This window comes from Raphanus sativus, chromosome 6 (genome assembly GCF_000801105.2).
Source record: "Raphanus sativus cultivar WK10039 chromosome 6, ASM80110v3, whole genome shotgun sequence".
NCBI classification, from domain to species: domain Eukaryota; kingdom Viridiplantae; phylum Streptophyta; class Magnoliopsida; order Brassicales; family Brassicaceae; genus Raphanus; species Raphanus sativus.
Window position 1 is genome coordinate 51,672,438 of NC_079516.1, and position 14,171 is coordinate 51,686,608.

Here is a 14,171-nt window from a genome sequence, read left to right on the forward strand (position 1 = left end):
ATTTAGACTTTATATTGAACGGTTTATTTTGGTTGTTAAACAGTGAAATTTAGTTATTATCCAAAATGAATCCGATTAGTTTTCTTTTTAAATAGAGAGATGGCTTCTCTATTAGTATATTTGCTCATAGAGAAGAACACAAATCTGTCACCATGAAATTTTAACTATTATCCCTTTTTTCCATCGACGTTTTACGCTATACACATAAACATACAAACAATTTCGAAATCAAGAAAGCAAAGAGCAATGTTTCTTGATCCTTAATCTTCCATCTCAATGCTTCTTTGTTTCTCTTTCAGCCTAAAATTAAACACAAAGTTATCAATACTATTAAAATCCAAAATATGTATTGGATTATATATTTGTATAAAAAGAAAAAAAGAGAATCAGAATGATATATACCGCTTTGATCGCTTTCTCAACAGAATCCCATCCAAACCGGTCAACATAATCTTGAACCGATTTTCTAGCATCAAGACTCATCATCTGTAAAACTCTTCTCTGTTCATCTGTATAATTCGTTCCTTCTCCAACATGCATTCCAAACTGAACATATTTTCTCACAAAATTTGAGTATATGTAAGCTGCACCACTGAACATTGGTAACACCAACCACATGCAGAATAAAAGTTTCAAATATGGCCAAAACGGTAGCCTGCAAATACCAAAGAGAACAATTAATATTTTATATTAGTCTTTCTAACATATTATAGTAGTACTTTTATATCTAAATTTTAGGAGGAGTATCATTATTATTACCAGGCAAGGACTCTCCAAATGGATAATTCGAATATTGTAATTAAGGAGTAAATGATCCAATATGTTAGCCATTGTTGATCATCTAACATCGTTGGACTCTCTATTGCTCGTAACGACGCATACCTACTCATTCATTGAGTTAATAGTTATTTATTTTAATATATAAAACGTTTAAAATTTTATTTACTTACAAAGGATAGAGAAGCATAACTCCCGGCCTGCATGCACCAAGAACATGGAGATGTTAAATGAACTTGACAAATCTTATGAGACAAAAAAGTAATTTGAAAGAAATACATACCCAATCAGAGCATCAAAACGTTTTGCAATTACAATAATGGCACCCATTTTTGAGCGTTTACTCTGTCTGTTCCTGAAGATTTTGTTTATGTCTTTGAGCAAACGTCTTTAGCACTATGGCGTAGGATATATACACAGAAGTTAAATTTTCTTCAAGCAAGAATCTTTTGTGAATCCATGTAACAAGCAAGGTAAAGAATCTCCAACCCATTGATACATTTCATGAACTTATATATTTCTTCTATGTTCGAAGAAAAAAGAATCGCAGTAATTGTGAGTGAAATTTTGACATGAAGGGAAAACTAAACTATTAGGTTTAGTACAACTCTCTTTAAATTATATTTTAATATTCATTTTATTTTAAACGAGATTCTTTTCTTTGTGCACAAGAGTTATTCATCAATAACTCATGCATTAATTACTGCTATTGGACGTATTACACAAGTTGATAATGATCATTTAGTCTGCGGCTTTGTGAAATTTGGGTAATTTACTTGTCTAATCTGAGTGTTTATATGATCTTTCTTTCCCATGTACATATATACTTGTCTTCATTAAATCAAGTTCATTAGTATTTAGTGATCATTTTATGTGAGAAAGATTAATATATTTTTTGTCACAGAGCTGGTAAAAGTAACATTTATGTTACCTCCTTTTCTACGCAACTCTATACTTTTCTTTTCATTATTATCTCATGTGATAAGGAGTTTTCTTTTGTCACTGGACTAGTAAATATATTATATTGTTTCACGCTAACTATCAAGGAAAGAGAACTAGAGCATTCAAATTTCAAAGGATATTAAGAAAATTTGCAATGAAAGCGAATCAAACTAAGCCCTACCGAATCTCAAGTTCCTTCCTGAAATTATTTTTCCACAATTTAAAGCTTAATTTGCTATGGATGTGTATATTTTAGATGTTGCTCGTGGAGAAAACTGAATAGAACGTAAATACAAAGAAAATGATGGCGGTATGGGAAAAACACACAAAAGAGTAGTTAGTTTGCCTTTTGTAACTAAAGTTATTTAATGCAAATCTATGATAGGGTTTATGGGTAATGACTACACATGTGATAAGTAATCGTCCGTGGGCTCTCTTCTCTCATTTACTAGATTAGTTTAATCTTCCCTAATTATATTGTCGCCTACATGATGCAGTTTCTTGCTTATATTATTAATACGTGGATGATATTACGGCAAAACAATAAACCTCTAATTTTTAAGATGCTGTTTGGACTAACCTATTTTCCAAGAACAAGACTCGAACATACGATTTCGAAAAGACGAAAGCAATTAAGCCATATAAACTCTTAGATTGCCATTTTATCGAGCAATTTGTTCTTTTTTTTGTAAAAGAATTTGTTCTTAAGACAAACCATTTTTATTTTTCTTAAGTTCTGCGTTTAATTTTACTTTTTGGTCTAAGAATACTACTATGTTAAGTTATAAACTTAACTTGAAAATCGTATGTTAGTATCTAAACGTAAACACAAATTCAAATTGTATAAAAGAGAAACTAAACCTGAATTCTCTCATTTATTGACTTCCATGATACATCTATATTATTAAAGTTGAAGTACAAAATCGGAGCGTTTGGAGACATAAATTGCAGTTTAAAAATGAGGTTTGTTTGGAAACATGGATAACAATATTAAATGAGAATTGTTTGGAAACATGGATAACAGTTAATTTATTTCCTTTTATTTACACATTTAGTCAGTGCATTTATTATAAATTAGGTATTTCCTTTATGTCATTTTTATTTACAGATTTTATCAATACATTTAAAATCAATTTATATTAATTAATTATAATTCCAAACTTATCTAAAAAAATTGATGTCTCCATATATTGATCATTATTAATATGTAAAATTATTATTAAAAAAATATTTCACTTATTTTAGCCAAACACATAAAAATATATATTTTTTATTTTTTTACAAAATCAGTTAGGCATAAACATTCAGATACTCATTTAGGTACAAGTCGTTTCTTTCGGATATAGATTTTTTTTGGGTTTGAAATTTCTTTTTAGTACTTCCTTTTTGTGTTTTTTTTATTTATAGATTCTACCATTGCATTTAAAATCAATTTAAATTAATTAATTAAAATTTCAAAAATTATCTAAACAAATCGATATTCATATATTGATCATTATTAATATTGTAAAAATATTAGTAAATAAAAAATTTCTATTTAACTTCATTTAGCCACACACATAAAAATATTTTCTATTTGTTTACAAAATCAGTTAGGCATATACATTCATGTATCCATTTAGGTACAAGTCGTTTCTTTCGGGTATATATTTTTTGGGTTTTGATATTTCTTTTTAGGTACTTCTTTTTTGTATTTTTTTTATTTACAGATTCTACCACTACATTTCAAATCAATTTAAATTCATTAATTACAATTCAAAACTTATTGAAAAAAATGATATTCATATATTGATTATTATTAATAATTTACAAATATTACTGAATAAAATTTTATATTTGACTTAATTTAGTCAAACACATCAAATATTTTTTTATTTGTTTACGGAATCCGTTAGAAATAAATATTTGGTACCCATTTAGGTACTGGTCAATTTTTTTGGGTATAGATTTTTTTGGTTTTGATATTAGGCCTATGTTTGGATATAAATTTACCTGTGAGTTTCAAATTGAATCCCCCGGATTTGTATGAATTTTGTTCTGATGTATAGAAAATTAAAAATATTCAAATAACGAAAGTATTTGAAAATTATTTATATTTGAACAAAAAATAATGGCTGCACATAGCGAAAAATCAATATAAAAGTACTGTACATTTGCATTCAAAATAATTTTTTTAACAACAAACTACACAAATATGTTTATTTTTATAAAAATTAAATTACAATGTAAAAAATTAATTAATATAGAAATATGTCACATTTTTTAAACAAAATATCAATATAAAAGTATTATACATTTGTGTTCTAAAATTATTTATTTTAACAACAAGCCAAATAAATATATTTATTAGAGAGAGAATAAAACAAAGCCTAAAAACGCATAGTTTACTAGAAAGACTCTATATGTCAAACTTATTATAAATAAGATTTTACTAAGATAAATATATTCAATAATTACAAACAAATAATATATTTCATAAAAATAAAAATAATATCCGCCCTTTCAAGGGCGGGTGAAAATCTAGTGATAAGTAAAGCTGTAAAACTTCAAATACAACCACTATCAAAGACGGAAATTCTTATCATACCATGTTGGGTTAAGTTTGGTTTAATTTGAAATACATAATATTCAAAAATATAATAACATTAATATAATACCAGCTCGATATTAATGTATGAGTATGGCAATAGAAAGAAAAGAAGAAATAAGAAAAGGATTTACCAAAAAACGAGAAGTTCCAAAAGTTGATTCTGATGAGAAACAGAGCCCATACCTCTCTTTTTTTTCCTTAGACATGAAAGAAAATTGGATGGTCCTCCTTCAATGCTCTATCCCACCCAATCCATACCCAACTCTCTTCTTCTTCTTTATTTTATATTTTGATATTTTCTATTCATTAATTCCCATCAATTTTCAAATTGCAATCTAAATGTGTACATAGAGAATTAAAAGAATTAGGTATGAGATTTTTTTAGATTAACTGTCCGTTATATTTATTTATTTTTCTTTTTATAACATTTCAGTTTGAATAAAACTACCAAACCTTCTGTTTTTTCTGCAAGTGGGTTTTAAATACTTCCAAGGAAATATTCCTTTTAAGAGAAATTGTAAACCAAAACAGAAATCAAAACAAAAATAAAGTGGGAAGCAGCAGTTAAGTGGTACTGAATTAATAAGAATAGTATCTTCATGCAAAATCTAATTCTCTTAGCTAGATTTCATCTTCCCTTCTCACTTCTCCTTCTTTTCTTTCTGATTAGTACATTCTTACAAACCCAGGTATAATATTTAATATGATGCATAAAGTTAACCTAAAAGTTCAAGTTCTGTAATCAAATTTATAAGGTTCCCTTTTTCTCATCCAAACTTGAATTTTGAAGTGGCCAGACTAAGGCTTTTTGTTTTTTAATTTCATCTTTAAAAGCTCTTGCTATATATTCTCCCTTGAAATCTTGGAACTTAGATAGTAGCTTTAGTACTTTGAATGCAAAAAAGATTTGATCTGATCTCTCTCTCAGCTTATGCGTAGTGTTTGATTCTGTTTGGTTTATCTTTAAGCTATAGAGGTTGATATCAATGGAGGGTGGTGCGAGCGATGAAGTAGCAGAGAGCAGCAAGAAGATTGGGAGAGGGAAGATAGAGATAAAGAGGATAGAGAACACTACGAATCGCCAAGTCACTTTCTGCAAGCGACGCAATGGTTTGCTCAAGAAAGCTTATGAGCTCTCTGTCTTGTGTGACGCCGAGGTGGCTCTTGTCATCTTCTCCACTCGAGGGCGTCTCTACGAGTACGCCAACAACAGGTAAGAAGATTCATCTATATTAACTTCTTCAGATCTTTGATTTTTTTAATAGATTTTCATCAGTCTTTTTTGGTTTATTTCTCTCTCTCTCTCTCTCTCTGGTTCTTTTTCTTCTTCTAAAGTTTCTCTGATCTGTTGGAAAGATCTGATGTATATGCGTATCAAATTAGGGTTTGTATTCAAAACCCTAGTTTTGCTTTGGGGTGGGGGGTGGGGGGGGGGGAACTCTGGTCTCTTTACTTCTCTCTCTCTCGAAAAAGCTGTGCGGTTTTCTTTTTTCTTTTTTTGCTGTGCTGTCTTCTATGATAATTAACTAGCATCTCCATACCTTGTACCAGTCACTTTTATTTCTTATACTAGATCTTTATAGTACAGCCTATATGTATGTCAGTTTTACATGATAAATTTGATGACCCATCAGGTTCATTTCTGCAGATTGATCATAATTAGGTTTGCATCATAGTAATGAAAGAGTAGGGTTCTTGACAAAATATAATATTATATGTCATATATGGCTGTAAAAAGCTAAGTAGATTCCTTAAAAATTGATACACTACTAAGCTAGGGAGAGACTAGGATGTTTTGTCTTCTGACACTTCTCTAAAATAATCAGTGATTTGATCTGTTAAATCAAGAAATATTTAGGGGACAAAGCTTGTGGTTCTGTCACTTAATTTAATCATCCATCAATCAAGAAAAAAAAGCCAGAACATGGACTTTCGATTATTATTTTCTCCACTCCAAGTTGGGGACTAGTCATTTCCGTTTCTCTCGAAGCTTCCAGCTATTAACAGCTCATGTTCTTTTCAACATTTTGTTTTGGGAAATATTAATCTGCTCGTTTTTGGTTGGTTAATATTACAGATAAGTAGATGATCGATAATCTAATTTTCTTAAAGTCAAGTCTGATATCATGGACCTGAGATTTAACTAGAAATTTTGTAGTTACAATGTAAACTTCACAACGACTTACAGAATTTTTTTCATTTTTTACCAAACGTTTAAAGATTCTACATATAGTAACTGTGTATGTGACATCACAATCTTATAAAAGTAGGTTTAATTCCCAACTAATCTGATTAACAAAAGAGGAATGCATTAGGTCTAAGTGTGTAGAGATTTGTAATTTATAGTTTTCTATTTTCAAATGCGTAGCTAAGATTTATACACTCTTTCTTATTTCAAGCGTCCTCATGCTTTAATGTCTTTTGACGTTTCTCAACCTCAATTTTCCATCATACATCACAAAATGAATTAGATGGTGAAAGTGATAACGTAACATATACAAATATGTCTAGCTTTTTTTTTCTCAAAAATTCTAAGGATTTAGGACTTTCACTTTTTCTTGGTTAAACAATAATTGCCTCAAATTAATTTAGTTCTTATACACATATACATACAGATGTATATGAATTATAATGTTATTGTTATTGCCTCAAAAACAATACATTACAATGCTAACTAAAACTCTATACACTTCATGTATGAAAACTGATTAATACTATCTGTTTATGATAGCCAAAATATATACTTTAAGTGGGAAATCTAATTTCACTTTATTATTAATTACTCTTTCTTTTTAGTCGAGTAGTGGTTTTGAACCCAACTAGGCACTTACACTAACCTAAAATGTAATATGGATATTGTGTTATATGAAAATTTGGACACATTGCTGGTCAAATTACATTATTAAGAAGCTTTCTTATTTCGCCTACCTCCAAAATAAATAAACAGAATGAAGCTAGACATGCTACACTAGTACCCATTACACATATAGTCAAGCAACAACCATTAAATGACAAAGACCTAACATTACTCTTATAGTGAACCTGGTTCTAATATATCAAACGATCCATAAATGTAAAGTTTGGGTCAAATCGATTACTAAATATATTAACCATGCCTAGAAATGGATAAAGATATGCTTTATAGGGTATATACACAATACTTTTTTTTTTGAAAGAATGGATATATACACAAAATGTATACTGCCTCTTTTTTTTTTTTTTTGTAACACTTAAGCTTGCAATTAAATGTATACTGCCTCTAGCCTTCTAATATACTGACTCTGGTATTTTATTCTTGTGGATGGTGATGAAATCGTACGATGAGAAGTGTAAGAGGAACGATCGAAAGGTACAAGAAAGCTTGCTCAGACGCTGTTAATCCTCCTTCCGTCACCGAAGCTAACACTCAGGTAAGCTTCCATTCCATAATTAGTTACTTTACCACTACGTTTCTTCTTGTTTCATTTTCTGACTTCACTGGGGTCGAACACTTGATGAAGTACTATCAGCAAGAATCAGCTAAGCTACGGAGACAGATCCGGGACATTCAGAATCTGAACAGACACATTCTTGGTGATTCTCTAGGTTCCTTGAACCTCAAGGAACTCAAGAACCTCGAAGGTAGGCTAGAGAAAGGCATCAGCCGTGTCCGCTCCAAGAAGGTTAACTACTTTTGCTTCCTTTCAATCTCTTACGCTTTTCGCTTTCTTTCAATCTCTTACGCTTCTTCGATTTACCATCTCCACTACGTGATCTGATTCTTGACCCTTAACGTTTAATCAGCATGAGATGCTAGTTGCAGAGATAGAGTACATGCAAAAAAGGGTAAAAAAAAAGATACCTTCCCTGACAAGTAACCATACTTTAAATAACAACTTCTCTTTCAAACCATGGCTCTTTTTTTTGTTCATGTAGGAAATCGAGCTTCAAAATGATAACATGTATCTCCGATCCAAGGTCTTATCTTATATAATTGTATTTTAATTTTCTTTTTCTTTCAATATATATGTAATGTAATCTCTTAGATGAACAAGTTATATATATATTTCTGCAGATTAGTGAAAGAGCAGGACTGCAGCAGCAGGAAGCCAGTGTGATAAATCAAGGGACAGTTTACGAGTCATCTTCTCATCAGTCAGAGCAGTACAACCGTAATTATATTCCGGTTAACCTTCTTGAACCAAATCAAAACTCCTCCGACCAAAACCAACCACCTCTCCAACTTGTTTAATTAAGTAACGTTTAATCAACATAATAAGCTTATTTATGCATATGTGTTGTGTTACACATTACGGTTTAAGAACTTAAAAATAAAGACCGGTAGCGGTTTGAGAGGGACCTAATTTACATATGTACCTTGATTATTTATATGCAATGTATTGTGAACGTTCCGGCTAGTAAACGTTCCGGCTAGTACGTAATTTTCAAGACAAGAGATTCTAATGGCAATTATCTTTTGAGTTGTGTTGCTGTGACCCTAGAAAGTATATGCAATTTTAATAGTGATGCAAGAAAAAGCTTGCATACGAATGGGCCATCCCTGTAACATGTTGGTCATGGAGTATATGAACAGAGAGGCTAAAGGGCAAACCGTTTTCCATTCCAGTTTATAATGAAGATAATGCATGAACTTACACCAGAGAGATCTTAGAGTGCACCTCATAAGCAGGGGTTTGTGGATTTGAGAGTCTTGCTAAGTAACTTCAATGAAAAAGGATCTTGACTTTGTTAAGACGATGAGATTGAGACAGTTATCTTGATAAGTGAGATTGATACTCAAGCTTCGTGCTTAAAGAAATATATACCTGAAAACTAAAGCGCAAGCGATGAGGAAAATATATACTAGTCTCTGCAAGAAGTTAGTAGTAATGATGCATTTCTCACACCATGGTTTGTTTATATAGTAAACAAAGATTCCATGTTGGAAGACCTAACTTTTACTGCAGCCAGAGAAACCAAAAGGAGCGACATGTCTTATCATGAGTAGTCAAATGAGAGTGAACTGAACGCATCTCATAGTTGAAATTGTCTGTTTCTGTACAGTGTTTTGGCATCTGTCTTAATCTGTGGAGATTAATGTGTCCCATAATAATATAGCTCACTGATCAAGGCAGCAGGATGTGATTAATTAGGTTAAAAAGCAGGACTATTTCTATCAAGATGATAAACCACTAAGTGAGCACTCTTCCCTAAAAATTCCACATGCTAGTGACACAAATCTGGCCTAAGCTATCAAGGTAATAAGGAAATTTACATTTTTCATCCTCTGTTCATGTAGAGATCAAACCGAAACCTCACAATTTTACTCCTCCAAGAAAACCATTCGAAGCTAATCAGTTACAAGTTGCAGATGAGCAGATCCCAAAAACAGTTCGAAGTCTCTATTTTCCATATACATTGAAGGAACGAGAGAGGGAAAGAGGAGCATCTCTTGTTAACAATGCTGATCAAGGATGATAATACCATGGAGAATGATTTCAAAACAAGCAGGTACTTGCTTACACCCTGTTACTTGTAAATATGCAGCTTCACGGCTGATTCCTTATATCCTTTGAAATGCAGAGGCCATTGATTATTAATTTACTATCATTCTTTCTTTCATATGGATTGTGTTCTGAGATTATTAGTTTAGCATCATCCATAAGAATAAGAATGGCCTTGGATAAAGATAACACAAAACGCATATGCGGAGAACAAGAAACGACCCGACATTCACTATTCGGAGGCAACACACTTAACCATTTCTTAGGGATACACTGTTCATATGGGTGTGTTGGAACTGCATGAACAAGAAGGTCCTCGACACAGTACAACTTTGACAGAAAAAACAAACATGTGTGAAAACCTAGGGAGTCGAATAATGCGGCGTAGAAATGTGTAAAAGTGAAAAAGGCCGTTGAGCGATAATGAGCGGACAGAGATTAAGATTTACTTAATTTCACCCATTTCAAAAGGGAGTGTGGTTTTGCATGTAAGCAACGAGATTAAGATTTTCATTTTAATCAAAGAAAGAAACCAGACAGAGAAATATCACAGAGGTAGAAGAACCAGCATTCACCATAATAACAAATAAGTATAATTTAGTAAAACTCTTTAACACAAAGACCGATGCACACGCACTCTTAGGCAACTAAGTCTAGTTCCATGGGCGCTCGTTCAAGAGATTGCTTCTTGTTTATCTCGTTAAAGAGATTCACTTGTGGATTTCTCTTCCTGCTCTCGCAATCCTCTGCTGAGGAGGCGGCTCTTTCTTTCTCAGCCAGCTTGAAAACAAACCAAAATGGGATCAAATTTTAAGTTGGACAGAGTTGGTTACAATGTACAAGCAAAGAGAGGCAATGCTGCGTACCTTTCTGCTTATGATCTTTGCTTTCATTATGGAGGGACATGTTGAATTCGTCGTAGGCGGGATAATTGCAAACTGTGCAAAAAAATCTAGGCATATTACCATCGCGCGCCACGGGCCGCAATTCCAAACAACTGCATACACACATGAAAATTTTACAAAAAATGTAATAATGATACCTAAAAGCTGGGGAGGAGGATGCTAAACTAACCCCCTCTCTGTGTTGTTGACTCTTGAGATGAGTGATGAATCATTACATGTATGGTAAACAGCATCGCATACGTTGGCAAAATGCAGAGAGGTTTATCTACTACCGGCGCATAGCCGCCACTTGGTGGTTTGGTGTAACTACATAAAGTTTCCCACACAAACTCTTTGACAAACACTTTCTCACGTTGATTGCCAAAGATTGTTAATGGCCCAACATCTTTTGGATATGCACAAAACTTGTTGAATTCGAAATTCCTGAATACACAGACTCATAAAACCATCACCGGATATAACCATTATGTCCTAGAACCTGGACGTTGGGGTTGAAGCTTCTCATCGTCACACACATTCGTGCAGGTAACCAATTAAGTGGTTCGCACCTAGAAATAGAAATTGTACGACGTACGTAGATGAGAGAGACTCTAAACCAGATTTTAAAAACATAAAACAAAAAAAAAAATTGGATTTATTTTACCGCAAGGGGCGTGAATAAGAATGATTCCAGAGGAAGCGATCTTTTCCAAGATGTCACTAGATATGTATTCTAGGTTGCCCATGGCATAAATGATCGTTTTAGTCGGACGACGAATCTGCTTTTCCAACCCAGATACATACACTGACGGACATAACGAGGGTCAACATCAGCGGGAATCGGACACGTGTTGATGTCCCACCACACTCCCGTCATCGGCGTCGATACCACCACCCCTACCAAAAATCAATCCCCAAAACAACCGTTACTATATCGCTTTTATCATAATATCTACAACGGAAATCAGAAATAATCGAATCCAACACTACCCACCTCCTCCTTCCATATCGCAACGAATTTGATCCTAAAGTTAGGGTTTCCTGCACTTTGATCGAGCGAGCGAGAGAGAGAGAGAAAGAGATCTATCTATTAGCCGCAAGTTTCTCTACCGACTTTTCAGAATTTGATCCCTTTAGGGTTTCCTGCAAATTTTGATCTATTATTGGCACAAAACTTATGGGCCTATCTATCTCATGGGGCGGGCTATAGAAACTTTTTTTTTTGTCTGCTTTCACTAAGCATAATGGGTCTGAGGCCTATTTACAAAATTCTGAAACTTTAAAATAGGCCCGCTAATGTTTATTATTTATTACTATTATTTATCAGCTTTCTTTCCACCTTGAACCGCATAATACACCACAGTAAAAAAAAATACTGTAATTGATTTTGATACATATAAGATTATCAAAATCTGAAACCATTCGAATCCATTGTCAGTATATCAAATTGTTTGTACAGCCCTCAGGTGCGTGTGGCAAGTTTAACGACTCGATAGAGAGATTTTCATGAGAAAAAAAAAAAAATCATCAATTTGCTAGAAATTTGCAGAAAATGGTTGGTTGCAAAAAATGGTTGCTTGCACCAAATCAACAATATGATCAGTAAACAAAGGAAGAAAGAATCATACAACGCCTTATCTTAAAAGAATCTTACCCGCACATGCATCATTTCTCACCGCTTTACTAACTCCATGGAATCTTAGTTATGGCCCCCAATACCATCATCTTCCCATAAATATTTCTTCTCGTTACATATATATATATATATATTATATATATATATATATATATATAATATGTATATGGGAAAAGGTACTTTACTACTACTATCACTAACAACATTAATAGATGAATCCCAAACATTATTTCATACTGGGGTTTTACTTAAAACCGCAATTGTACATCACACACTTCAATTCCGCATGAACTGCAGTTGCACCGTTCCACACTTTAGTTCTGCACCGTCATTGTTGGAAACCTAAATCATTCTAAAAATCAAATTTTCTCACGTAAGAACTTTTTGGGTGTTTTCTATTTAAACAGAAAATACCTTTCCTTTAAAAATTTACTGGTAAAAAATATTTCAAATTACATTATTAATTTAACTGCGGGGCTAGGTCATTAGGCAACAAAAAAATTAACACACAATAGCTTAAGAATATGTATATATACCATAACATAAATACTTTTAAATTGGTTGAAATAATTAAAGCAAACAAGCGATTTTAAATAGAACTTATCTCTAATGACTACTAAGACCATGTGCACTTGTGCATCTAGGGGTCCTTAGAGAGATTTTTAGGTGTAGACTCCAGAAAAAAGAGAAAACTTGGTAAGAAAAACTATGGAATAAGGATCGAATTCTTGCGGTGAAATAGGGATTTCAAAGAGTTCTGCTGGTTTCTCATGAAGCTCTCCAGCATTCTACTTTCGCATCGCCGTGTTCTTCCATCGCCACAATCAATCGGATGAGAATCGTAACCCTAAGAATGCCTCTCGGATTACTCTCTCTTCCTTTCCTTGGATTGCAAGCTTCGCAGATTCGTGACTCAAGCCGTGAGTTCATGCAACTATCTTCTGCTATGAGTACTGATGAGAGATCCTTATCCACGCTTTGCAGTTTTTTAACGAAAAAACTAGATTTTGATCCGCCTTTAGAAGGGCGGATATATTTTTTGTTTTTACATTTTTTTATAAACTTAATTTTTATATTTAATGTTTTTTTTCATTATATAATATCAATATACTAAAACAGGAATATGACCTATTGATATATGTGTGGTCAAATTATTTTACGATAATTATTAAAACCTCTTATTAATTATTTAAAAGGAATATTATACAAAGAAAAATATAAAATATGATTAAAAACATAAATATAAAAATTAAATTTCTAAAATATGTAAAAATATACCACTCTTTAAAGGTGATCCGACCGAATCTAGTCAATACTATTAAAATAGAAACATAACATATTGATATATGTATGGTCAAACTATTTTAATACAATGATAAAAACCTCCTATTATTATTTAAGAGAAATGTTATACAATGAAAAACACAAAATGATGACTAAAACATATAAATATAAAAATTAAATTTCTAAAAGAATATAAAACTAAAAATATAAAAGGGGCGGGTCCAAATGTAGAAATCTATTTAAAACCCGTTAAACTAAAATCTGTAGAATATCGGATCATGATCATAATTTTTAATTTTAATTTTAGTTGTTTAGTTTTAGTTTAATTTTATTCTTTAAAGAAACATAATTTTATGTTTGTGTGTTTGTATAATCATATTCTGTATAATATGAATTTAATAGAATAGATAAGTTTTGTAAGTATGTACATGTATCATATTGTAAGGCTTTGTCCTTTGTCAATATATCAGTCTAAATTATTTGTTCTTATTTGAACATAAAAATCAGGAACATAGAAAGTTACGAACGGTTAACAATATTCGAAGTCCAAATTATCGTTTCATATGCCGAGAGAA

At 32.1% G+C, this 14,171-nt stretch overlaps 3 protein-coding genes across 7 annotated transcripts in view; 1 reads left to right on the plus strand and 2 right to left on the minus strand.

The window, feature by feature from the left end:
* Positions 1–124: 124 nt before the first annotated feature.
* LOC108809894 (HVA22-like protein f) lies at positions 125–1,194 on the minus strand. Its single transcript, XM_018582030.2, has 5 exons — positions 1,061–1,194; positions 951–977; positions 760–882; positions 403–655; positions 125–300 (listed from the first exon to the last, which is right to left on the minus strand). Exons 1-5 carry the CDS (start codon positions 1,105–1,107, stop codon positions 274–276), a joined length of 477 nt encoding a protein of 158 aa, XP_018437532.1. The 5' UTR covers positions 1,108–1,194; the 3' UTR covers positions 125–273.
* A 3,635-nt stretch (positions 1,195–4,829) lies between these two features.
* Positions 4,830–8,697, plus strand: LOC108809784 (agamous-like MADS-box protein AGL5). Of its 5 annotated transcripts, none has more exons than XM_056989227.1 (7): positions 4,830–4,998; positions 5,284–5,522; positions 7,638–7,719; positions 7,810–7,971; positions 8,093–8,134; positions 8,225–8,266; positions 8,364–8,697. In XM_056989227.1, the coding sequence occupies exons 1-7, from the start codon at positions 4,909–4,911 to the stop codon at positions 8,538–8,540; spliced, it is 834 nt and encodes a 277-aa protein (XP_056845207.1). In that variant the 5' UTR covers positions 4,830–4,908; the 3' UTR covers positions 8,541–8,697. The 5 variants fall into 5 exon arrangements, with proteins under 5 accessions (XP_056845207.1, XP_056845210.1, XP_056845209.1 ...); XM_056989230.1 differs by having other exon boundaries at positions 4,831–4,998; positions 5,278–5,522; XM_056989228.1 differs by having other exon boundaries at positions 4,838–4,998; positions 5,278–5,522; positions 7,638–7,971.
* A 1,734-nt stretch (positions 8,698–10,431) lies between these two features.
* Positions 10,432–14,171, minus strand: part of LOC108823498 (small RNA degrading nuclease 3) — a 6,052-nt gene continuing 2,312 nt past the window's right edge. The window contains exons 11-13 of the mRNA XM_056987450.1: positions 11,481–11,573; positions 10,659–10,789; positions 10,432–10,572 (exon numbers count right to left, since the gene is read on the minus strand). Coding sequence (XP_056843430.1) covers positions 10,432–10,572; positions 10,659–10,789; positions 11,481–11,573 — 365 coding nt within the window. The remainder of the gene's footprint in view (positions 10,573–10,658; positions 10,790–11,480; positions 11,574–14,171) is intronic.